This window comes from Callionymus lyra, chromosome 2 (assembly GCF_982586985.1).
Source record: "Callionymus lyra chromosome 2, fCalLyr1.hap1.1, whole genome shotgun sequence".
NCBI lineage: Eukaryota > Metazoa > Chordata > Actinopteri > Syngnathiformes > Callionymidae > Callionymus > Callionymus lyra.
The window spans coordinates 27549617-27573500 of NC_141819.1; the positions used below are offsets into that span (position 1 = coordinate 27549617).

General features: G+C 40.9%; 5 protein-coding genes across 6 annotated transcripts; 2 read left to right on the plus strand and 3 right to left on the minus strand.

Moving 5' to 3' along the window:
• Window positions 1-352: 352 nt before the first annotated feature.
• On the plus strand, window positions 353-5012 carry nit2 (nitrilase family, member 2). Its single transcript, XM_087784415.1, has 10 exons — window positions 353-428; window positions 559-677; window positions 1127-1247; window positions 1495-1583; window positions 1654-1747; window positions 1806-1880; window positions 1963-2041; window positions 2314-2412; window positions 4199-4254; window positions 4498-5012. The coding sequence occupies exons 1-10, from the start codon at window positions 401-403 to the stop codon at window positions 4593-4595; spliced, it is 858 nt and encodes a 285-aa protein (XP_087640541.1). The 5' UTR covers window positions 353-400; the 3' UTR covers window positions 4596-5012.
• Window positions 4984-8217, minus strand: LOC148086332 (ICOS ligand-like). Its single transcript, XM_087784414.1, has 5 exons — window positions 7559-8217; window positions 7179-7499; window positions 6828-7115; window positions 6548-6724; window positions 4984-5204 (listed from the first exon to the last, which is right to left on the minus strand). Exons 1-5 carry the CDS (start codon window positions 7620-7622, stop codon window positions 5131-5133), a joined length of 924 nt encoding a protein of 307 aa, XP_087640540.1. The 5' UTR covers window positions 7623-8217; the 3' UTR covers window positions 4984-5130.
• A 280-nt stretch (window positions 8218-8497) lies between these two features.
• Window positions 8498-12465, plus strand: gtpbp6 (GTP binding protein 6). Of its 2 annotated transcripts, XM_087782904.1 has the most exons (11): window positions 8498-9240; window positions 9301-9368; window positions 9950-10019; window positions 10301-10371; window positions 10964-11094; window positions 11156-11226; window positions 11283-11441; window positions 11501-11709; window positions 11770-11918; window positions 11984-12139; window positions 12202-12465. In XM_087782904.1, the coding sequence occupies exons 1-11, from the start codon at window positions 8874-8876 to the stop codon at window positions 12323-12325; spliced, it is 1575 nt and encodes a 524-aa protein (XP_087639030.1). In that variant the 5' UTR covers window positions 8498-8873; the 3' UTR covers window positions 12326-12465. The 2 variants fall into 2 exon arrangements, with proteins under 2 accessions (XP_087639030.1, XP_087639029.1); XM_087782903.1 differs by having other exon boundaries at window positions 11501-11918.
• An 893-nt stretch (window positions 12466-13358) lies between these two features.
• plcxd1.2 (phospholipase C, X domain containing 1, tandem duplicate 2) lies at window positions 13359-16832 on the minus strand. The gene is made up of 6 exons (XM_087784417.1): window positions 16651-16832; window positions 16061-16197; window positions 15858-15986; window positions 14822-14977; window positions 14578-14761; window positions 13359-13785 (listed from the first exon to the last, which is right to left on the minus strand). The coding sequence occupies exons 1-6, from the start codon at window positions 16724-16726 to the stop codon at window positions 13511-13513; spliced, it is 957 nt and encodes a 318-aa protein (XP_087640543.1). The 5' UTR covers window positions 16727-16832; the 3' UTR covers window positions 13359-13510.
• Window positions 16833-17265: 433 nt separating this feature from the next.
• On the minus strand, window positions 17266-23105 carry plcxd1.1 (phosphatidylinositol-specific phospholipase C, X domain containing 1, tandem duplicate 1). The gene is made up of 9 exons (XM_087784416.1): window positions 22945-23105; window positions 22170-22245; window positions 21691-21999; window positions 21507-21630; window positions 20432-20574; window positions 20220-20348; window positions 19907-20062; window positions 18989-19169; window positions 17266-18931 (listed from the first exon to the last, which is right to left on the minus strand). Exons 4-9 carry the CDS (start codon window positions 21625-21627, stop codon window positions 18681-18683), a joined length of 981 nt encoding a protein of 326 aa, XP_087640542.1. The 5' UTR covers window positions 21628-21630; window positions 21691-21999; window positions 22170-22245; window positions 22945-23105; the 3' UTR covers window positions 17266-18680.
• Between the last annotated feature and the right edge of the window lie 779 nt (window positions 23106-23884).

Here is a 23884-nt window from a genome sequence, read left to right on the forward strand (position 1 = left end):
TTTATTATCAATATTATCTTTTGTATTGTATTTATTGAAATGTTTAATTTATGTTATTTATAGAGTGAGCTCTCTAAATATGGGATATGATTTCTAACATAGCGGGGACAGAGCATCCGCCCACCGGTTACGGCGTTTCCGTTTTGAATTTCACAATAAAGCTTCTAATCTAATACCTCCTCGAGGATAACTCTGCATTCAAGTGTCTAGAATCAGACTTTGTTTTCCCACATATTATCGATGTTATTATTAGTAATTATATATCGTACAGAACATTGCATTGTATCTGCTAGTAAAGTACAGCGGTGTTGAACACTTAATCTTTTATTTTGAAGAAAGTCATTATCTGTCACGTGATTCTTTGACCTAGAGTCAGCGTGTTGTTGTGTTTAAAGTCCACATGTCTGCTCTGAAGCAAGCCATGACCAGTGAGTACCAGCTTCTTCCTTTGAGCGTTTAGTAAAACTATTTCAACTCGACATGAAGAAGGAGAAGATTTCATGTCCGCCCTCAGTTCAGGGCTCGTTCAAACACGGCTGTTGTACTTTGTTCCGCCAGAGTTCCGGCTCGCTGTGGTGCAGCTGCAGGTGAGCGCCGTGAAGGCGGACAACCTGCTCAGAGCCCGGAAGCTGGTGCAGGAGGCGGCGGGTCAGGGCAGCCAGGTGGTGCTGCTTCCGGTGAGACTCAGGACTCCTTTCTCTGAACAATTGCAATTCAACAGTTGCTGCTGATAAAAACACGTTTAGTGCAGGGGGATCAGTAAAGTATCTGTCATCACCATCAGAATTACATTTCTTTGATACGCCTCAACACAATATTGATATAATGAAAACTGTTCAAGTGGATTTAACATGTTTTTAACATATTGTGATAAAATATCTTAAGAGTGTCATGATTGAGCTGTGAGAATCTTTTTTGCATATGTGTCTTACAAATATAAATAAAATAGTTTCACAATGTATTCTCAGTTTCATTATACCTAGAATATTGTGTAATTTGTTATATCATTACTTCCCTGCCCCCCCAAATCCAGTTTTTTTGTCTAGCATCATCAATAATAATTTGACTGATTCTGATTAAATTGTTTTTGCAAAGTCGACCAAAGTTCTTTCTTGTTTCCACTCAGGAATGCTTCAACTCTCCGTACGGCACCGGCTTCTTCTCCCAGTACGCCGAGAGGATCCCCGGGGAGTCCACACAGATGTTGTCAGAGGCCGCCAAAGAACACAAAGTGTATTTAGTCGGAGGTAATATTGTGATGACTTCCTGTTAATGTCTGTATGTAACATTTGTTGAGTGATCACGGAGCTGGTTTGTCTAGACTAGTGTTGTCAATGTTTGACCGACTATAGCAGTTGTTGGTGTGAGTTGTTTAATTGTTAACCCTTGAAGAACCAGCTCTCTGATCTGATCCTGTCACTGGTTAAACTCTCGTTCACTCGTCCGTTCTTTCACGTCCGGCTTCTTCAATAACCTTATGTTGGACTCGTTCAGGATCCATCCCAGAGGAGGACGGCGGGAAGTTGTACAACAGCTGCACCGTCTTCGGACCTGATGGGAAGCTGCTTGTTAAACACAGAAAGGTGAGACAGACGTGCAGGTGAGCTCCACTGTTCTTCCAGAAGATACATAAAGATCTTCACCGTCTTCCAGATCCACCTGTTCGACATCAACGTTCCGGGGAAAATCTGCTTCCAGGAGTCAGAGACTCTCTCTCCGGGCGACAGTCTGTCCATGTTTGAAACACGTAAGTGGTCTGTCGATGTCCATCAAGCGAGTCTTGATCTTCGTCTGATCTCCACCAGCCTTCTGCAAGGTCGGGGTGGGCATCTGCTACGACATGAGGTTCGCAGAGCTGGCTCAGCTGTACAGCAGGAGAGGTGAGCAGCTGGAGTTAGGCTGTGTGGATGAGGAGGAGGATGATGAAGAAGATGATGATGATGATAATGATGTTGTGCTCAGGGTGTCATCTTCTGGTCTACCCTGGAGCCTTCAACATGACCACAGGTCCTGCACACTGGGAGCTGCTGCAGAGAGGCAGGTCAGTGTGAGGAATTACACTATTTTCATTTGTAGCCATTAACAATATGACCATCTCGACTGTTACTTAATTCTACATTTAAATTGTCGTAACTACTCGAGGGTTCGTCGTATGTAGAACATTTAAACCTCATCTGAACCCAGACCACTTCTTCGGGTCACTTTGACCCTGAGATAACACAAGGGATAAAGTCAAAGTACAGTCAAGAGCCCTATACATGTCAAGTAATTCTTCCACACAAACTGATTCTGTCTCTCCTTCACTCTCCACAGAGCCGTTGACAACCAAGTGTACGTGGCCACAGCGTCTCCTGCCAGGGATGAGAGCGCCTCCTACGTAGCCTGGGGTCACAGCACCGTGGTCAACCCCTGGTAATAAGATGGCTCACTGGTGACACGCCTGTGGATTTCCTCTTGTTTCTAAGGACAGACGATCAGATCTACTGGTGACTGTAATAGAAGCAGAACATCCAGTGTTGACGTGAAACATTCACAGCTGGAGAGCAAAGTTTAACATTAGAATATTGAATGGTTGAATTAATTTTTTTCAAATATTGAAAGGTTGAATTAATTGAAATTATTCAGTATTTGTTATATTTTAATTTTAATTATTCAATATTTGTTATATTTTAATTTATTTCGATTATTCAATATTTGTTATATTTTAAATACAAAGCCTTTTAAATTCATCATAAAAGTGCCACCAGACAAAACCAAACGAGTACCGAGTTACTGGATCATACTTGCATAAACGATCAGGTGACGACATCGTTGCTGCATCAGTTCAGATATTTTAATGACACTTTGTTTTAACGTCTGGAGTTTAAACATCTTCAATTACATCACGATCAATCAGTAGATTCTGATGTCAAAGGATTTAAACAGAAACGATAGTTCACTCTGATGGTTTGTTTGTTTGGCTCAGTGAGTTCATGTGATGTCTTGACTTTTGGAGTCACGGGTTCGAAACCTGCTCTAGAACTTTTGTCTATGATGTCATGTTTTAGAATGAACTCGTATCTGGTGAGACTGACTCTCTATAACGTTTGTTCTGTGAAAATATGCAGTTTCTTCTAAATGAATCCCAATGATCAGAAAAAAATGCAATGAAAACATCAATTGAGACTGTATTGACAGTTTATAATCCTTCTTTTAAAGTGTTTTTTGACATGGATCACACTGTTGTAAAGGAGTTCAGACGAGCGCCGGTGTAAATGTTTATATTTTTTCATACATGAACACAAATACTTTGCTCTTAACTGAGAAAATATTGTTTGAAACCTCTTAAGAGGAAGTTTAACGAAAATAAAACTGCAAATCACCTTGAAACCTACTTGGACGTTGACATGTATAACTACGTCGACGTGTATAACTACGCTTTCATATATCATGAGGCTCCGATGTGCGAGGTTCAAACCTGCCACTTTTAAAGAAAGTACATATTTTCACAGAACAAACGTCTTAAAGAGAGTCAGGCTCACCAGATGAGAGATAATTCTAAAACATGACATTGCTTGACAAAAGTTCTAGAGCAGGTTTCGAACCTGCGACTCCAGAAGATGAGATATCACATTAACTCACTGAGCCAAACACACAATGTAAATGAAATGACCATTATAGTAATTACTCTTTAAATCCTTTGACATCAGAATCTACTGATTGATCGTGGGATGTAGAGTAAGATGTTTAAACTCCAGACGTTAAAACAATACTTTGTCATTTAATTATCTGAACTGATGCAGCAGTGATGACGTCACCTGATCGTTTATGCAAGTATGATCCAGTAACTCGGTACTCGTTTGGTTTTGTCTGGTGTTTTTTTTATATTGAATTTAAAAGTTTTGTATTTTTTAATATTGAATTTAAAAAGTAAGTAAGTAATATTTATTTTCCAGACCAGGGTCACAAAGCGCTTTAACAATCAAAACAATACTAAAAAGGCTTCAAATGTTTTAATATTGAATATAAAAGGCTATGAATTAAAACATATTAAATAGTTGAAATTAAAATTGAACAAATATTGCTTTATTTAAATGATTTCAACCTTTCAATATTTGAAAAAATAAATTCAACCAATCATTATTCTGATGGCACTGATGTACTTCCATACAGACGTTGCTTATTGAAAACCCTCTGAACGCTTGTGTCTTGTCTGCAGGGGAGAAGTGGTGTGTCGAGCTGGAGCAGAGGAGCAGGTGATCTATGCAGACATCGGTGAGTCAGTCAACAAATATGAACCATAACAAAGTGCAGACGCTCAACAACACACACGCTGTGCAAACAAATCTGCTTCATGGAGCGTCACAATATGGTTTTATGATCCCAACTGTCACCGAGTCTTCCTCAGCAGCTCAGCCACTGACCGACCAATCATATTGAACATCCATTCACCTCCTTATCTCCTCTGCTCAAATCACCATGGTAACCTAAACTATCCGGCCTCTCTCGTCGTCCCAGATCTGCAGTATCTAGCGGAGATTCGGCAGCAGATTCCCATCACAGCTCAGCGTCGGGACGACGTCTACTCTGTGACGTCAACACAGGAAACGTCCTGATGAAGATCCTTCCACTTCCTGCTACATCATCAGACGAGTGGGAACAGAAATGGAGAACTTCATGTTGGTTCTTACATTAGATGAAGGAACACAAGTCAATATTTAACCAATTAGTTCCGGATTTGCTGTTAATGATCAGTTTAGTGAACTCTTGGTTTGTATCCGAGTATAGAAAGTGGTGAAGCTGCAGATGCTAAATAGTACCTTGTGTTGATCATTAACCTGATAAGTGTTTATTGATGGAAGTATTTGTTCCATAAAGTGAAGTGTTACATTTAATTTAGTAGAATAAGCGTGAGGTTGTCGGGTCGACAATATTTTCTTGATGTTGTGCAAGGATTTGTCCCCATGGAATGAATTTGTAAAAAGAAAAACTGTACAAAACCAGTCAAAATAAAGACATTTATCAATTTTAAACTCCTCACAGTTGAACAGAAAAGTGAAAAGTCTGGAATCAAAGTGCCTCAGAAATGAATTCCACGCAATAAACAGTTCATGAGCCTCCAGAAGTGTCCAGAGATCTTCAGGTGTGGATTTAAACGTCCGTCTCTTTGGGCTCCGACTTCAGCTCCTCTGTCTCGTCCATGTATAGATGTCTCCGTCGGTGTCCTGCTCCGGGCAGAGACGAGAAATATGAAAGTTATAAGTGAAAACTTTCGCAAGAGCTAAACTAGGAACGTTAAGAGAACATTGTAAACTCACAACAAATGTATTTGGATTTTGTGTTTTTAAATAGAAAAATTGAATATAAGCAATATAAAGATTCTAAAGAACGTATCCTTTGATCCTCGGTCGAGATAAATACATGTTTGCATTTAGATCCAGTTCTCAAATAAAGTGGAATGAAAGTGATGTTCAGATCTGTATGTAGATCAGGTTTTCAATGACATCAAGTCCTACATTTGGTTTAAAGTGTAAAAAATCATTATTGAAATGATCCAGCGACACACAGACTTCCATTATTCTATAGAAGGTTTTAGGAATTGACAAATACATCTTAAAAACATACGAAGTAGTCTACCCAGAGTTGGACGAAATAAAACTACCAACAGTGTTAAGTTACTTTTGTGTAGCATGTTTGTGTGAATTGTCAACACATGCTGTGTATTCTAACACTGTCCACACTAAACACTCAAACATTTGACCAAGATTCTTTAAAAATATATATTTTTACTGCTACTACACATTTTTTTACGGACTCATGGAGAATGACATGTGATCTGACGCTGTGAATGTGTTTACTGATCCATAACTGCCTTCTGCTCCACTGACTGTGAACGAGTGAATAGAACACCAGCTTCAGTTTGTGTAACAACAACAATCTCTTCCTTCATCATGAAACGATGGAGCTTCAGTGAAGATTTATCTGTTGCTGTGCTTGTTACGAGAGGATCAGAATAGTTTACAATGACTAAAGAAATAAAAGTCCCAGATGTCCATCATTTATTATCTGCTTTTCTTTTGTTTTATTTTCTTGTTTTTTTTTACACTTGTAAAAACATTTTAATTGTCTGTTTTTTAAGGACATTTTCTTTTTATCCTTTAGGACTTTAATAATTAAAAGTATTTCATTCTTTGATTCACAGAGATGGAAAAAATTATAAATAAAACTAAGTGCAAGGACCAGGTCGTCAATCGAGCTCACACGACTGACGAATAATTTGGAAGCGAACAAAATCTCTTAATTAATTTAAAACATTTTTTTTTTTTAATAATCTTCAACAGCTTGTAAACAACTGTGCTTCCTCAGTCACTGATGTTAACCTTTGTATGACCTCAGCACCCGATGAGGTGTTCACTGACCAAACATCACCCACATGGCTCTTAACGAAAAGTGTGAGAAAGTTTACGAGGCAGAAAACTGCTCAAGTTTAAGGCTGCGGGTGAATTAACGGGTGTGGTTTGTTTTCTTTGAAGACGTCAAAATGACTACATTAGCTTCCTGTGTTTACCTTGCTGGAGACGACTCTCCTGGTACTCCACTTTCTTCCTCTTACTCACTCGGTCCAGGTGGATCTGATAGGCCACGCCCACGGCCACCATCACCCCGACCACCACACAGAGGACCGTGCTGAAGATCCACATGGCCTCTGACGCTCTGCTGACCACGGCGCTGACCTTCAGCCCGTCTGAACGGAGAGAGAGAGGCGGACATTAGCGTGAGGTGGGACTCCCTGGGAGAGGTGGGACTCCCGAGGAGAGGTGGGACTCCCGAGGAGAGGTGGGACTCACAGCTACTGGCGGTGGCAGTCTGGTTCAGGGCCGGGTTCTCCACGGTGCAGGAGACGTTGTCATTGGTGGAGATGTTGAGCGTGAGGTGGCTGGTGATGTTGAAGAGGTGGGAGTCAGGAAGCGGCACCACCAGGGTCTTCACCGAGTCCTCGGGTGGACTCAGGGTCTCGTTGATGAGCCAGGACATGGAGGGTCGAGGAAAACCACCGGAGGAGTGACAGGAGAGGACCACCTCTCCATCCGGGACCTCGGCTGATCCTCTCTTCAGCTGAGGACTACTGAAACTAGCTGAAATAAAACCCACGAGTCAGTCACTCGTCGAGGCTCGTGGTCCGTCTGGGGGTCACTGACCTGCCATCCTCACACACAGCGAACACACCAGGACGCTGCGGTTGCCTGTGTTGATGAACAGTTCGTAGGTCGAGTTGTGTTGCGTCGGATCTGCGTTGAGAAGATCCAGAGAGAAGTTCCCGGTCAGCGGGGCGTCCGCGGCCATGCTGACATGATGCCACGGGTGTTTGCTCCACAGGTCCACGCTGGTGTCCTCCTGCCACACCGACCTCAGGACCACCTCGCCGTCTCTCCTCCACTCCAGGGAGAAATTCCCGAACGCTTCCTGGAAGAAGCAGGGCAGCTGGAGCGTCTGGCCGACGACACCCTGCTCACACTTCTCTGAGGATGATCAGGTGGTTATTATAGAGATAGTATTTGTTTATCAAAGTTCTACTCACCCAGACGAGCACACAGTGTGTAGCAGCACAGAAGCAACACACTCATCCACAGTGTCAACAGCATTTCCAGGTGAAATTATGGGTTTAAAAAAAAAAATCCTTAAAAATCGAATTATTCCTTGGAAAAACACATGTTATCGGACTAAAGACAAAAGTCTCCACAGTTGCTGGTCCACATTTCGCCGTGGCTCGGTGCCTTCAGCCGAGAAGGAATTCATTGTCTGTCATGTCGTGACCTGTTTCATACCTGTGTCATACCTGTGTCACACCTGTGGGATCTGCCGCTGATGCAGCTGAATGGAAAACAGCGGGAGAACACCTATGATAGTCAAAAAACACACTCGCTCCTGCAGTTCCAGTCAGCAGGCACTACTGTGTGAGGCCATCACAGACATGCTGGTCCGACTCGTCTGACTTCTTTTACCTGGTAGACGCCCACTACTGTCGGTCACGTGACCTGCAAGGCGGGGTCCAGTGACTGCACCTTTACAGGCAATATTTGATTGAGACTTAAAAACTTGAAAAAAAGTGTCACATTTAGTATTGTTTGAAATCCTAGTTCAGCAGATTAACGTGTGTAGACCGATCCATACGAATATCTTGAAAATGTTTGGAATAATAAAAATAAAAAACGTTCAACGTTCACTCAACGTTTAAATGAATCGACGTGTGCTTCAGATAATTCATGTTGTTGTCAGGCAGGGTTAATCTGAGGTATGGTAGAGAAATATACACAATTAAACGTCCAGTAATGTTAGTTCAATTTAAAAGCCGAATATAAAATGATCCACAAGAGGGCGACAAACCCTACGTTTAGGCAGTGTCACGCGTATATAAAACACGATTATTAATTTTTAATCATTTGCCCTAATTATTGTTTCAATATCAATTTCGACCATTTAATTAAAAAACTATCCGAATATAAAATATAACACGCTTATTTAAATACCGGAAGTACGTAACCCGGAAAGAATATTATCTTGTTTTTTAACCCTATGTATGACCTTAAAGACAACTTGTATCCTTCTATCTCGAGAATAATCTTTTTAAAACATAGTTTATGTCCTTCGGTTTCTATTTACCAGAAAAACTGTGTACAGCGATGACGTTTGTGTTATCTATGCCTTATGTTTTGGAGGGAGCCTGTAAGGCAAAAATCAGGGTTTTAACGTGTAACCGGTGAGCATGCTCTTCTCAGACGAACATGAAGACTGGAGGTTAAAGTCAAAACAGGACACTTTGGTGAAGGAACCCAGGAAACACTGACTCAATGGAGCTTGTTTGGTGAAACTTTTAAGCGTCGGTGACACAAAGAATGACTTCCCTGAAGTTTCTCAAAGCCTGGTCCACAGTCCTGCAGCGGGCCAGCACACGCGTCTCATTGGCCCGCAGACTGTCGCTCCCACACACGCGTGCGGCTCTAAACAAACTACGTCATCCCTCACCTGGTGACGTCATCGTCCATCAGCACCGCACCTTCACGCTGTCGACCAGCACCTTCAGGAGCTCAGGTGACTTCAGTGATGATGAGGAAGAGGAGGAGGAGGAGGAAGACTTCATCGATGACGGGGAGGCAGAAGAACTGTTCAGACAACAGACGCCCAACTTGACTGGACATCACAGCGTCTTCATCGTCCACCCGGACGTCAAGTGGGGGAGCAGGAAGCAACACCTGACCACAGGTAACTCAGAGCTCCTATTGTACATGAAGATGTGTTCATAGTAATAATGTTTGTTTGCAGCTGATCTGATGATGGCGGAGGCAGAAGGGCTGGTCAACACTCTGGACAACTGGAGGGTGGTGGACAAGGTGGTTATTTTTAACTCATTATTTTTGTACATGCTTTGTATTTTGAACAATCTGAAACAAAACGTTGATTCATGGAAGTATGTTCATGTTGTTGTAACTACGTGTGCTGTTAGAAACCGTAGTTCTGACATATAGACCACAATATGTTGGACAATTCAGAGTTGGAGATATTCAGGTTTTTTTTGGAATAATTGGTTTTTTTTCAAGTAAACTTTTGGTGTATGTGGAGACAGAATAAGCGGGGCAGGGCGAAGATTGTTTGGACACCTCGAAAAGATTGTATTTTTGTATAGACGTGTTTATCTGTAACGAGCGCTGCTAGGAATGTGAATTTCTCTAAGGCGATCAATAAAGTGTCTGTCGTCCTCGTCGTCGTCGTCGTCGTCGTCGTCGTCGTCGTCGTCGTCGTCGTCGTCGTCGTCGTCAGAATGATAGAAAAAAAACTCTTCCATTATATAATAATAATTTATGCTGTCATTTGATTTCTATAGTTGCCTAAAATAGTGAATACAGAGTTGATTCTGTTGTGGTATATTGTTTATATGTGTGTTTATAAACCCTGTGTTCATTTTCATTACCAGGTCATCCTCTCTACCAAGACTCCAGATAAGAAAAGAATCTTTGGAAAAGGCAATTTTCAGTCCCTAACAGGTGCAGATAATTTTCCTATTAAACATTTTTAATACATATAGTTTAAAGTCAACATGTCGAAAACACATCTAACTTGTACTTTTGCTTCTTAAGTGTTGAGAGATAGATAGTTGCTGTCAAAAGGCACCAAAGAATGGCTGCCTTCTGTTTGGTTCTGTTTTTCTATTGCCTTTTTTGTGTGTTATGTTCTTTCATTCCTTTTTCTGTATCGTGTTTACAACACTGACCATTAAATCTTCTGATTGTGATGATGATATATTTGTCTCACTGTCTCCCTCTAGAGAAAATTCGGCGTACTGCAGGGGTGACGGCTGTGTTTGTGAATGTTGAGCAACTCTCTCCTTCATCAGAGGTGAGTGCAGCCCGGGGGCCACATGCGGCCCTTCAGCGGTACTTATGCGGCCATCATGATGTTATATTGGAACACGGTTTGACAGATGCCAAGTTAATTTTCTATTAAACTTAAGGAAAATGATGTCACAACAAGATCTGGAGCTTGTAATCCATGCGTTTGTGTTTTCTTGTTTAGACTATTGTAACAGTTTATTTTCGTGTCTAAACATAAAGGATCTGTCTCGCCTGCAGTTCATACAAAACTCTGCAGCGAGAATTCTGAGCTGCTCTAGTAGAAGAACTCACATTTCTCCGATCCTTAAAAATCTGCATTGGCTGCCAGTTTCTTTCATTTTATTTCTTCAAAATGAATATATTTACAAAACAAACGTTATTTTCTATCAGAGCCCTTTTTATAAAGGTTTATAATTTGTTATTAAATTATAAAATATTAGCATATTAAAATTAGTTTTTTGGTGATCTCTTTTGATATTTTTATTTTACTTTTTAAGTTTTTCCTTATCAATGTTTGGGCTCCTTGCCTCTGAAGAAAGGTCATGGGTCACTGGATCACGTGAACATCAACTGTTAATCCTTCTCTTGGCCGCTAGAGGGAGCTGGAGGAGGCCTGGGGGGTGAAGGTGATGGACAGATACTCGGTCGTCCTCCACATCTTCCGCTGCAACGCCAGCACCAAAGAGGCCAAACTGCAGATCTCACTGGCTGAGATTCCTCTGTTGAGGTGCTCGAGTTAAAATAAAACCCAGAGGAGACGAACATCTGATTCTTTTCTTTGTTTCAAGGTCTCGCCTGAGAAACAATGTTGCAAACTTGGACCAGCAGGGGGGAGGCACCAGGTACATCGGCGGCTCAGGTGAGGAGAGGCGTCTGTGAGTTTGAGGAGGACTTGAACCTGGACGCTGCATGTAGGAGAGACGTTGCTGGAGGTGCAGCAGCGTCTGCTGAAGGAGCGAGAGATGAAGATCCGTTCGGTCCTGGAGAAGCTGAGGAAGAAGAGGCACCTGCTGCGATCTCAGAGGAAACACAAGGAGTTCGCCAGCGTGTCTGTGATGGGCTACACCAACTGTGGTGAGGTGGAGGTGGAATCTTCCATGTTGACCATGACGTGATGCTCCTGCTGCTCTCAGGAAAGACCACTCTGATCAAAGCTCTGACCGGGGACAGTGGTCTTCAGCCCCGAGATCAGCTCTTCGCCACCCTGGACGTCACGGTCCACGCCGGCCTCCTGCCCAACCGCATGACGGTCCTGTACGTGGACACCATCGGCTTCCTGTCCCAGCTGCCTCACCAGCTCATCGACTCCTTCTCGGCCACGCTGGAGGACATCAAGCACTCTGTGGGTACCCGCCTCTCGACCCCTGAAGTCACTCTGAGCCGAGTCTCCTTCCTCCGACAGGACCTGCTGATCCACGTCAGAGACATCAGTCACCCGGAGACCGTCAACCAGAAGGCTAACGTGCTGAACGTCCTGAAGAACCTGAACATACCCGAGCGGCTGCTGAGCTCCATGATTGAGGTCCACAATAAGATCGATCTGGTCGACGGGTAACCAAAGTAGCGCCGTGAGACCTAGTCATAGAGTTCTAGTTCTGTCATGTGTTCTCTCGCAGCTATCAGAACCATGAAGACCCTGAAGCTCTGCCCGTGTCTGCCCTGGCTGAGCGAGGCCTGGACCCTCTGAGGAGCCTGATCGAGGAGAAGATCGTCAGCGTGACTGGAAAACAAGCCCTGGACCTGAAGGTGGACCTCAGCTCGGCTCAGTTGAGGTGAGAGCAGCTCCAGTCCGGGACCGAGAGAGTGTGTGATGGCTCATCATGTGTGTGTTCAGCTGGCTGTACAAGGAGGCCACGGTCCAGGAGGTGGAGGTGAACCCAGACGAGGGCTCTGCAGTGGTCAGTGTCATCATCAGCACGGCAGCTTATGGACGCTACAAAAAACTGTTTGGATGTTAGTTTCACCAACACGTGTAGATAAACTCTGTTTTGTACATTCTTTATATCAATAAAACATGACCTGTATGTTGTGGGTCTGTGGGAGGAAACCAGAGTTAAGTCCTTCTCCAAACCTGTGGTTCTCATCATGAGTCTCAAAATCGTACAAGAAAAGTATTCAGATGTATTTTAAATAAAATAACAACCTGTTAATTCAAGTTTAATGAGTTTTATAATGCATATTTAAATGTTACGGGTATGAATTTTACACTTTGAACAAATGTTTAATTATGTCTTTGAGTCTATATTGCTAATAAATTCATACGTCTAAGCTTAAGTTTTACATAAGACCTCATTAAACTCATTTTTTGGCTTTTACAAAGACACTGTTTTTAAGTTGATCTTGCATCTAATATGTCAGAAACAGCACAATACTAAAACTTTTGCAGGAGCCAAGGTCTCAAGCAGAGGAATTTATACACAATTGTATTTGATTTATTTGAACATTTAGTTAGGAAACTATAATTTAAAGTTAACATTAACCTCCCAGTATCACATAATACACGGAAGACCTTAGATGTATATGATTGTTATTTTAACTTTAAATTGAACAGTTAACTTGCTAGCTTAACTTGTTGCAAACTGGGCTAGCTGAGGTGAAATAACCAATCTTTTTATTAGAATATTTATTCTGTAAATCTGTAGTTAACAAATCTATCATTTGTAATATCAAGTTGTCCAACTTGATTTATTTATTTAAAGAGATGTATAATTAAATGTTATTGTGTTAAACATGTATGTTCAAGGTGATTTATTTAACATAAACACTGACACTTGAGCAGTTTGGGCATCTTCCCGTGTGTAATTTAATCGTATGTGTACACATGAGACTTTGAGGTCGTCCATGCTTCCTCAAGAATACAGTGGAAATACCAGATCATTCAGAAACATTTCAATGCTTTGACCAGTCAAACTGAAACGTCTTCATTTCATAATCAACGCTGTGACTCAAACTAACTTGGATATAACTAAACAAACGAATGACTCAACTGTGTGTCATGTGACAGTTTTATTCACCGATGTGAACAACAAACTAGAACCTCATCCATGTTTGATCAAAGGTCATATCACTGGTCTGGAGTCAGTCAAAGTCGTCTTCACATTACGAGCAGATACAAAAATATAAACCTTATAATAACAGAGTCATTAAAAATGCTTTTTCAATGCCAACTTTTCCCTGCGGTTCTTGTGGAGGAGCTTTTGATTGAGGCCGACGACCAGGCGGCTGAGGGGAAGTGGACCCACAAAGTCTCCCGCGATGATGTTGAGGCTCCTGGGATCCGGGCCTGGGGTCTGCTGCTCCACCCACTCGCTCAGACTGGACCAGTTGTCGAAGGTCAGCGTCCGCAGAGACTGTCCCGGGCTCACAGTGATGAAGCTCCGGTCAGCCGTCAGGTTCAAGCCGGTCACGAAGAAGCTCCCTGTGAGTCAACCAGAGAATCGTTGAAGGAGCTGCAGCTTCACTAGTTAGCTATTACTTTTTATTGAAAGTGAAGTTCTAGGACTGGCCATGTGGTGGCGTAGTGATGCGCGCTAATGCTTCCCAGCAGGATGATTTGCTTGTATGTTAAAACTGCCAGCAATGTTTGCCTTCATTACTCAAGTCACGATTTCCTCCCTCAGTTCAAAACACGTCCGCAGGTGTGTGTGTGTGTGTGAATGTTTGTGTCCTGCCTCTCAATCTATGAAAGAATAAGTTCCTGATATTTCTACAAAAAAAACCCAAAAAAACTTTTTTTTTTTAAAGATACGTAAAAAATGACATAAAAAGTGAAGTTTTTTTTTTTTTTACAAAAATATGCAGTTTTTATTTCCTAAGCTTTGGAACGATCTTCCTCTCTCTTTGCGCTTGATGGAGTCTATTGACTCCTTTAAGAAACATCTTAAGACGTTTTTATTTCTTCAGGCTTTTCCTTGATTTTCTGGAACTCCTGTGTTGTTCTCAGTATTATCTTGATCTTTAAAGTATATACTTTATTGAATATTGTTTTGATTGTTTAAGCGCTTTGTGACCCAAATTACGTACTTAATTATTTTATGACTACTTTGACTGTCTTTGATGAAATATATTACATTTTATTTTTTTTAGGTGATTCTCTCGGCATGCTCATTTCTCAGAACATTGAGATTTTTGAAATGTGTCATACATTAAAGATCGTGTTTTTCACATTTACTGAAGTAAATGACAGAGCATGTGACATCACATGACTCACTGGGTCGTCCAGCTCTTTTCTTGCCCTCCATGTAGTTGATGAGTCCCTCAGCCGTCTGCTGGTTGGCCCACCAGTAAGGGATTTCGGGCCACAAGTCCGAGTACTGGACCGCCACCTCTGCTTCATAGGCGACCAGAACCTGGTGCCCGGACGACCACAGACCCCTCAGGGTCAACGCTGAGCCCTGTATGGAGCAGAGAGGTCAGCTGCAGGGGTCAGACTTCCACGAATGAAGGAGTCCGACCTCTCTGGGACACATCTTTGACCCGAACAGCTTCTTCAGGGAGAAGATGAAGGACTGGTGGAGTTTGTCGTCCATGCCTTCGAAGTGGCTACAGTCCAAGAGGACGATCTCCTTCGGGTGAGAGTCCAGCCACACGGCCAGGGACGCCAGAGCGTCCTGTGGAGAAAAGAGAGGCTCAGTAGAGATTGACCATTGACATCATGGAACAATTTGATTCGAATGTTTTCTATGGAATCTCAGTTTAATCAGAATATTGAAAGGATGGTTTTAACATTTCAAATGTATAAACTTTTAAAATTCAATTTGTTGATTCTTTATTTATAATATATAATTTCCTTTTAATATTTAATTATTAAATATAATAAAAATAATTTGGTATAAATTAAATAATTAAATTAAATAATTTCTATTTAAAAGGTTGATATTTATTTTTATTTAATTCTATAATTTGTATATAGAAATAATGAATTTGTTATGTTTTTCATTTTTTCAATTAGTTTGATATTTTTATTCCAATAATTAATGTAATAAAACATTTTCTTAATTTAATATATATATATATATATATATATATATATATATATATATATATATATATATATATATATATATATTTCTTATAGGCTTTTAAATTCAATAGTTGGTATAATACAGTAGTTCCAACATGATTGGCTGAGTGTTCGATCAAGTAGCTCGGAACTCTTTTGGTAATGTCTGTAACTATTACACAACACTTTTATTATAAAAGATATTTGCAGCAACACCTCCTTGACTTCCTGTTTTGACTGAAAATTGTGGGAAAGAAAGAAACATATGTAACGACCACAACATCGACCCACTTCTCTTTAGGTTACAGAAAAAGGATGTTTATATAAAGACAATACCTGATGAATATTTTATTCAAAATGTATTTTTTGAATACAATATTTTTTGGGGATAAAATGGATTTGGTTTTACTCGTATAATACTGTTGTCAAGTGTATTACAACAGAACCCTTGAGAATACCACCGATACCTGTGAAGAATGCGGACTCACCAGGACAGCAACATACGTGTAGATCACGTGTGTGAAGTACAGGTGTCTGGTCTTGTCGTCAGGCTTGTGCGCGACACGCAGGTCGAAGTATCGAACACCCATCGACAGCTGCTCCTCGATGGATTTGTCCTGCAGAAGAAGACTCCGAAGTTCAAAGTTCAAGTCCTTCATCTGAGACCGGGGTCATGTCGGTGTCTGCTCACCTGCGTGGTGGCCCACCTGAAGATGACCGGCCTGGTGAAGCAGCAGCAGAGTCCGTCCAGGAGTCGCAGGAAGTCTGACTCCGACCTCACGAGAGGAGAGTTGATGTCCAGACAGTAGCTCATGGTGTCATGACTCCCTGTGGTCCACACACACACACTTTGAATTCTTCCTTAAAATCATGTTAGTTTCTCCTAAACCAGTAAACATGTCTCGGTTCTCCTATCATTTTTTCTTTGTGGTGTATTTTGTTTAATAAAAACAAAGTGAAACTGCAGCTTGTTTCAGGTGTCACTTAAACTGGTTCTTGGAGGAGGAAAATAAATACAGCTGACCATAGCTCTAGGTCAGATGACTATTCTGTTAGTCTGGAGCTCATAAAAGGAAAATAAGTTTAGAAAGTATTGATCTCTTTAAATAAACTTTCAAAGTGTGTAGTAATATGATAACATAATAGTAATAATATAAGAAAACGTTAAAAAATGCAACTTTATTAAATAGATTTGTCATAATCTAACGTTTGTTCAACAAAATAAAAAAAAAATTCACTGAATTTCAGTTAATGTAGTGAGAGACGCAGGTGAGTAAATACCTGGGATGCACAGGTGAGTCAGCGGGACGTCCCACAGCTCCTCGGGAAGCGAACCCATCCAGTTCTGAAGGTCCATGTCTGAGGAGGAGACTCTCCGACACCGCTGGACACGAACGTCCGTTTGAAGTCATCGAAGGTTCAAACATCGAATATCCAGCTGAGAAAAAGACGCGAACAGCAGCTTCCTGATTCCTCTTGACCCGCCCACCTGTCAATCAAGAGACAGGAAACGTCAGCTTCAGTCGGTTTCAAAATAAAACAAACGTCAACGTTAATTAATCTTGATTTATTACAATTTCAAATTGGTAACTGAGAAAATATAACAACAAAGAGAACTGGATGTTGAGCTTTAAAATCGATATACGTTAGATAATAGCAAATCAAATAAAAAATACATTATATGGTCACAGGATCACATGACTCGCATGGTCACGTTGAATAAACTGTTAAAAGTTATTTTTGGAAACGTCTGCTTTTAAACAGAAGTGAACTTTTGATGATCTCATCTATTCAAATACTCTTCCAACCAGAAGAAATCAGGCTTATTTAAACCTTCGGAACCATGTTTGTCATGACTTTATCTTGAGAGTGTTTATGTTTTGTATATCATTTTTATTTAGGTTCAGGGTTCAAGGCGTTTATTGTCATGTGTACAACAACAGTTCCAGTTCAATTAAATTCTATCTTTGTTGCCCTCAGTGAGTCAATACAAGATGCAAATATGTTAAATAACAGTTTGAATATTAAAAAATATATTGATGTCACTAAGTTCATGGTAAAACCCATAGTTTGATCAAGTGAAATACATTATTGACTTATCAGGTTAGTTAGAATGAGTCATACAGCAATGTTGTCTCTGGTCATACAGTACATGTTCATACAGTACAAACATTGTGTTGATGGCTGTGTACATGAACAGATGGAAACATGATTACAGTACAGTATATTATTTATTGCTAGTTTAACTCTAACTTCTTATCACTTGTCCTTTTTAAGAATATTTCTTGTCAGTCAAAAAAATATAAAATACATTTTTAAATGCTCTCATATGAAGTTTTTAAACAGTGTATAGGAAAGAATATTCAATAAATACCTTTATTTTGGGTACTTACTTAGTGCTTTCTTGGTTTTATATTAACTGAAAACTTTCTTTTATTCATTGTTATCCTTTTAACTCTATCTTTTTTACTCTTTTTCAAACACACCGTTTATGCTCGAGACCTTGGCTCCTGCAAAACAGAGACTATTGTGAGTTCTCACATATGTAAGATTGATTTATCTGTATTGTTGTGCCCAGATGGCAGATATTTTCTACTTTCTGTGACAAATGGTGTCAGAAGAAGGATGGATTCACGACTCAATTGAACAAATATGTCTCTGTCATCAGGTATTGTCCTTATATAACCATCCTACTCCTGAAACCTGAAGATAAGTGGGTCGATGTTGTGGTAGTTACACATGTCGGCCGTCTCACCATGATCTGTAAGAGACAATTTTCAGTCAAAACAGGAAGTCAAGGAGGAGGAGTTGCTGCAGGACACACGTTGAAACCATTTGTTTACTTCCTGTCTAGTCCAGCTATTGTGTACTATCCTTTACATGGATAAACATGTGTAAAGATGAAGTGTTTTGACTGAAAACATGTTGAAACATTGTATAAAAAAGTCCAGTGTTTATTGGAAAAGCCTGACAGGCACGACGGTGCACGTTCAGTCAGCCTCTCGAGGAAGTTAAAATTCATGCAGGTAACTTTTCATGCATTTTGGCACCAGTTCTTCTCTGACTGAGGTTAAATACTCACCGCACATGTGCTATTATGTCTTTGTGCTTACAGTGAAAACATCACCTTTACTAAGGCGCATCATTATGACCGCTATTATTGCTGCCTTCAGCGAAACTGGCACTTTATCACTGACACATAATTGCATATATAAGGAGGATGTAATCATCCAGTGCACGGAAAACATCTGTTCAAGCAGCATCCAGATGAAATGTACAATCCCACGTGTCCGGCCTTCAAGTCATTTTTCCTACAAAGTCGTTTTCAGATTCAGCAGCTTCTCGTTCAGCGCCACCACGGCGGGCAAGAAGCTGCTCTCTGTGACAAAGTCTCCGGCGATGATGTTGAGGGAGCCCACGCTGGAGCCCGGGGTCTGATCCCTCACCCAGTCCAGCAGCGTGGGGTAGGTGGACATGACCAGGTCTTTCAGGGACTCGGTGGGGTGTGTGCAGATGTACTTCAGGTCCTCGGTCAGGTTGATCCCTGTGACGAAGAAGCCGTCTGGAGAGAGCAAAGATGAGAAGACTGAGGCTGGTTCTGGAATCTCCAGGTGCTTACCTGGGCGGCCATCTTGCTTCTTGTGCTCGAAGGCCTCGATGAGGGACTCGGCTTTGCACTTGTTGGCCCACCAGTAGGCGATGTGAGGCCAGAGCTCACAGTGGCTGCTGGCTACGGAGTGTTCATAGGACACGATCACCTGCTGGCCCGAGGACCACAGTTCACGAAGACTTAGTGCCTCCTGAAAACACAAAACACAAGTCAGAGATCTGCAGGTATTGTGTCAGAACCTAATTAAACTTTTCAAGCAACATCACAAGATGCAACAACAACGTCCAAGGTTTGACGACATAGATGGCTAAAATGTTTTTATCAATAAGTACAAGATGTTTTGAGTTTGGTATCATGATGCTAGATATAAACTTAGAACAACCACTTGTTAAATTAAAAATGTAATGGATTTATTTTACTTTACTTTTCCTATAGTATTATGACATTGTATCTTCTTTATTATCTTTTATTTACATTTCCTTCTACATTCATATGGATTCAAGTCATATTAAAGCAACACTAGGTATGGTTGAAAACTTAGTTTCAGGCACCACCTTGTGTTACAACAGTGTAATTACAATGATTAGCACAGATGACAGTGGATTTTTTTGGAACAAAACCACTGATAGTTATAACAACTGTAGACCCTTTTTTCACTTATATTTTCTTGGAAACCTGTTGTAGCCATGATGAAAATGAATGTAATTGCCGTCTCCTTCACCCGTGGAATTCAGGATGCCATCTGGTGGGCAGATGTTAAACTAATGGCTACAAAGTTTTTCTGTACGAGTTATGACAAAGTTAAAACTAATTATCCCAGAAAATAAGAAAAAAAAAATAATGTTACGTAGTGTCGCTTTAAGAGAGTTGACCCAAATATTTACATTAACAATCTTGTCGATGCGATGAGACAAATCCAAGTCCTACCGTCTTGGGACAGAGTTTTGAGGTGAAAAGGTTTCGGATCATGTTGAGGAGCAGCACGTGAAGTTCCGGGGTCAGACCCTGGAAGTGACTGAAGGACAGGATGACCACCTCTTTTGGATGGTGGTCCAGCCATTCTCTGATCTCCTGAAGCACAGTCTAGACATGAACACACACACAGTCAGAGAGCAGACTTCTGATCAAACCATTCGTCAACAAACATTAATGTTCTTACATTTCAACGACTCACTTGTTGCTTAGAGATGTTCGGCCAACATTATCGTGACGTAGATACAAGCAGGTTCTCCTCACTCACCTCCACAGTGACGGTGGTGTACACTCCGTGGTAGAAGTAGAGGTCCGTGGAGCTGTCGTTGGGTCTGCGAGCGATCCTCAGGTCACAGTACCGGACCCCACAGTCCAGCTGGTGCTTGATGGAGAACTCCTGGAACACAGAGGATCTCAGAACCACAGCCATTCTTTGACTTCCTATCACCTGAGTTACTTGTTCTTCTTGGTTTGTCTCACCTGTGTCACAGCCCACTTGTAGACGAAAGGACGAATGATGGGCTTCAGGAACTTGTCCAGCTTCTGCAGCATGTCCGGCTGAGTGAGGTCCACGGGAGATCTGTTGTCCATGTCCAGGCAGTAGGTGATGGCATTGTGGCTGCCTGCAGAGACACAGCACAGTTGCTCAGAAGTCCTTTAAAACCTTAGAAATATGAAAAGCATTGTGGGTAAATTTGACCTCAGACACTACACTGTTTCAACATGTTACGCCAGCAAGTATTCAAGTCAAGTAGAATTACCTTTACTTTACATTAAAGTTCAAAATAAAATAGTCTAATTACAGCCAGTAAGTGTAAATACATCATGTATGCTTGAGACCTTGGCTCCTGCAAAGCAGTGTCTTTGTAATCGGCATAACAGCTAATTGTTACAGGTGGTGCTTTTATTATAATTGGACAGTAAATTAAAAAAAAAAAAAATTGGTGGAAATATGGTTGAAAAAATTAAAATGGGAATTTCCAAAAAAAAAGGGTTAATAATGGTCATTAAAAGTTTACATTTATATTTACAAACACGTTGAAACATTTTGTTGGGACTTTATTAAATGGTTGAATAAAACATTTCAAGGGTTATATATTGAATTTAAAAGGCTACAATATATATATATATATATATATATATATATATATATATATATATATATATATATATAATACACAGTATATTGAATGTATATTATTTAATTGTTTTAATTAGAATGTCAAACTCTTTGTGTAGAAAAATAATTGTCCGATTTTCTTTTAATTCAATATAATAAATATATATATATATATATATATATATATATATATATATATATACTTTTTGTTGAATTCAATTATGTAAAAAAAAAACCTTTCAACACACAAATAATTTAATTCAATATTGTGATTACATGGATATACTTCCATATATTACATTAATTCAACGAATAGTTTTAAACTTTTAAATTCATTTCGTCACTGCAGCTGACACACTACTTATCAGCATCAGTTCAAACTAAGAAATTGTTTACGTCTGTGGGGAGAAACTGTCCAGCAGAACTGCTTCGTACCTGGGATGGCCAGGTGATAAAGGGGCGTGTCCCAGAGATCCGCCGGCAGGTGAGACATCCAGCTCTCCATCGGCAGGTCTGCTAGTCCCACCCGTCTCTCCTCGTCCTCCATACAGGACATCCTCTGCAGGAAGAGCAGGCCGGCATCAACACGCACGCGCACACTCACGCACACGCCGCACACCTGCGCCTGGAGTAGTCACGTGAACATCCAAAGTCGGCAGGGTCCGGGGATTCCGAAGTGCTCACGCCGTTTTCCTTTTACACCTGCGCAGCCCGCCGGGGTGGAGTCCCTGGTTCATCCTGTCGTCAGAGCTGGAGCTCCTCCATGGATGTACTGCTCCGAGCAGGTGCAGAGGGAGTTTTGGCGGCGGTCCGTGAGTGTGAATCGGTGCTGGGATGTGCAGCCGGATGTGAGAGGAGGTGGACGAGGAGGCGAGGGAGGAGGAGGAGGAGGAGGAGAAGGAGGAGGAGGAGGAGGAGGAGGCACCGCCTGGTGGAAGATCAGCAGATACAGACTCTTAAAGGGCCCGCGCATGACTAATCATCGAACGCCTCCATCCAGTTAATCAATTACATTAGTGTGCCCTCTAGTGGAGGAACTATCTACTATTATTTTACTTTATTTATATTTGGGGGCAGAAATAGAAAGAGGAGACTTGCCTGCGTCTACAGCGCTTTCATGGCCAGAAGAAATGAAGTTGAGTTGAGGAGGAGCGTGACATCTTCCAGCTCTTAACTTTGAACAAACAAGACATGATATATGCATTTATATTCACACAAGTGTCATTCAAAACTAGCCAGACTACTAGAGGTGGAGGTGGAGGAAGTTTTGTTGTGAGGCAGAAACCTAAGGAGAACCAGACTCTCCTCTGAAAATAAGTCAATTGGATCCTCTGGAAATGTTTTGCATCTGCATGTATTGGATTTTATATATTGAAAGGTTTTAAAAATAAATAAAAAGTAGTTGATAGTAGGGTTGTCAAAAGTATTAAACTCAAAAAAGTATCGATACTAAAATGTTGTATGCGGATACGATACTAATTTTCTAAAGTTTGATACTTTTTCATTGTTTATTTTATTTATTTTTTTCACTACCCCAGACCAGAAACTTGTTGCAGATTATTTTTGCACAAATGTTTTTATTTAAAATATTTAACTTGGGTATTTTTTTTTGTTGCATTTTTACTTTTTAATAAATATATATCTTTTAACTATTCACCTTTTTTTATCCTTGTGTGATGAAAATGGTATCGCATATTGTATATTCTCTTGAGTAACTGTATCGATTTTAAAACTGTTGTATTGTGACAACCTTGGCTGCATCATGTGTGAAGATCTTTGACAATAATTCAACAGACGTGTAAAAATGGAATTCACTTCTATTACTATATTCTTCACCACTAAACACCTCTAAAGAAGAAGAATAAATATTTACCTCTCAACTAGTCCACTGGACACCTTCAGAGCTTTACTGTGTCCTCGCCTGAGGTTCGTGACTTAAATATCAATGAATCCGTCAGCATGTCGAGAAATCCAAGGATAAAAGGCGCATTTTTGACAAGATCAAAGTTGATCAGTTTCACTCGCTGACATAAGCACGAGGTGCCAGATCTGAGAGTGGGCGTGTCAATGGAATCAGGTCAATAGTGTTTCCAGTTCAGAACATGTCTGTATGAGTCACTCTCTGACTCCTCAACCAGAGCTGTCACGTCCTCTCACGCTTCTCTCTTATTTCCTGGTTTGTCCAAGATCGTAGAATTCCATTTACAGGTGTCAGTTTTCCCATGTGTGGAGCTTTTGTTCTGGTGTCATCCGGCAACATTCCCACTTCATCAACCATTAGAAAACCTGTGGTAAGGCTTTTTGCAGTGTGTTGAGCAACCGATGGACATGATTAATGATGCAGCCGAACAGGATTGACAGTTACTTTTAGAAACTGACAAAACATTTCATTCAAACACATCCCTATAATTGTTGCAGTACAATACGGGACTCTGGGTCTGTATGGCGGTACGGATTTTCTACCAGCGGCGCATTATTACTTGACATTTTGAAATCAAGTCAGCGTCTATTAATATCACTTTCAAAGGCCAGAGTTTAATCCAATGACTCGGTAAAAATCAGCTGCATATTTCAATGAGAATTTGAGTAAAATGTTTTCAGTGCAGGATCTGGTTCAGCAACACATTGGCTGGTGTGTACTCAGCCGCTGAAATCTGTTGAGCTAATGTGATCCTGAGGCATGATGGGAGGTTTACTCTGCTACCTGCTCAAACACCTACCGGCCCCTTGAGCACATGTTGTCTCATATAAGAACAAATAGGAACAAGAACATAAACAAAAAAATAGACACAGCAAATATTTGACGAAGTCCT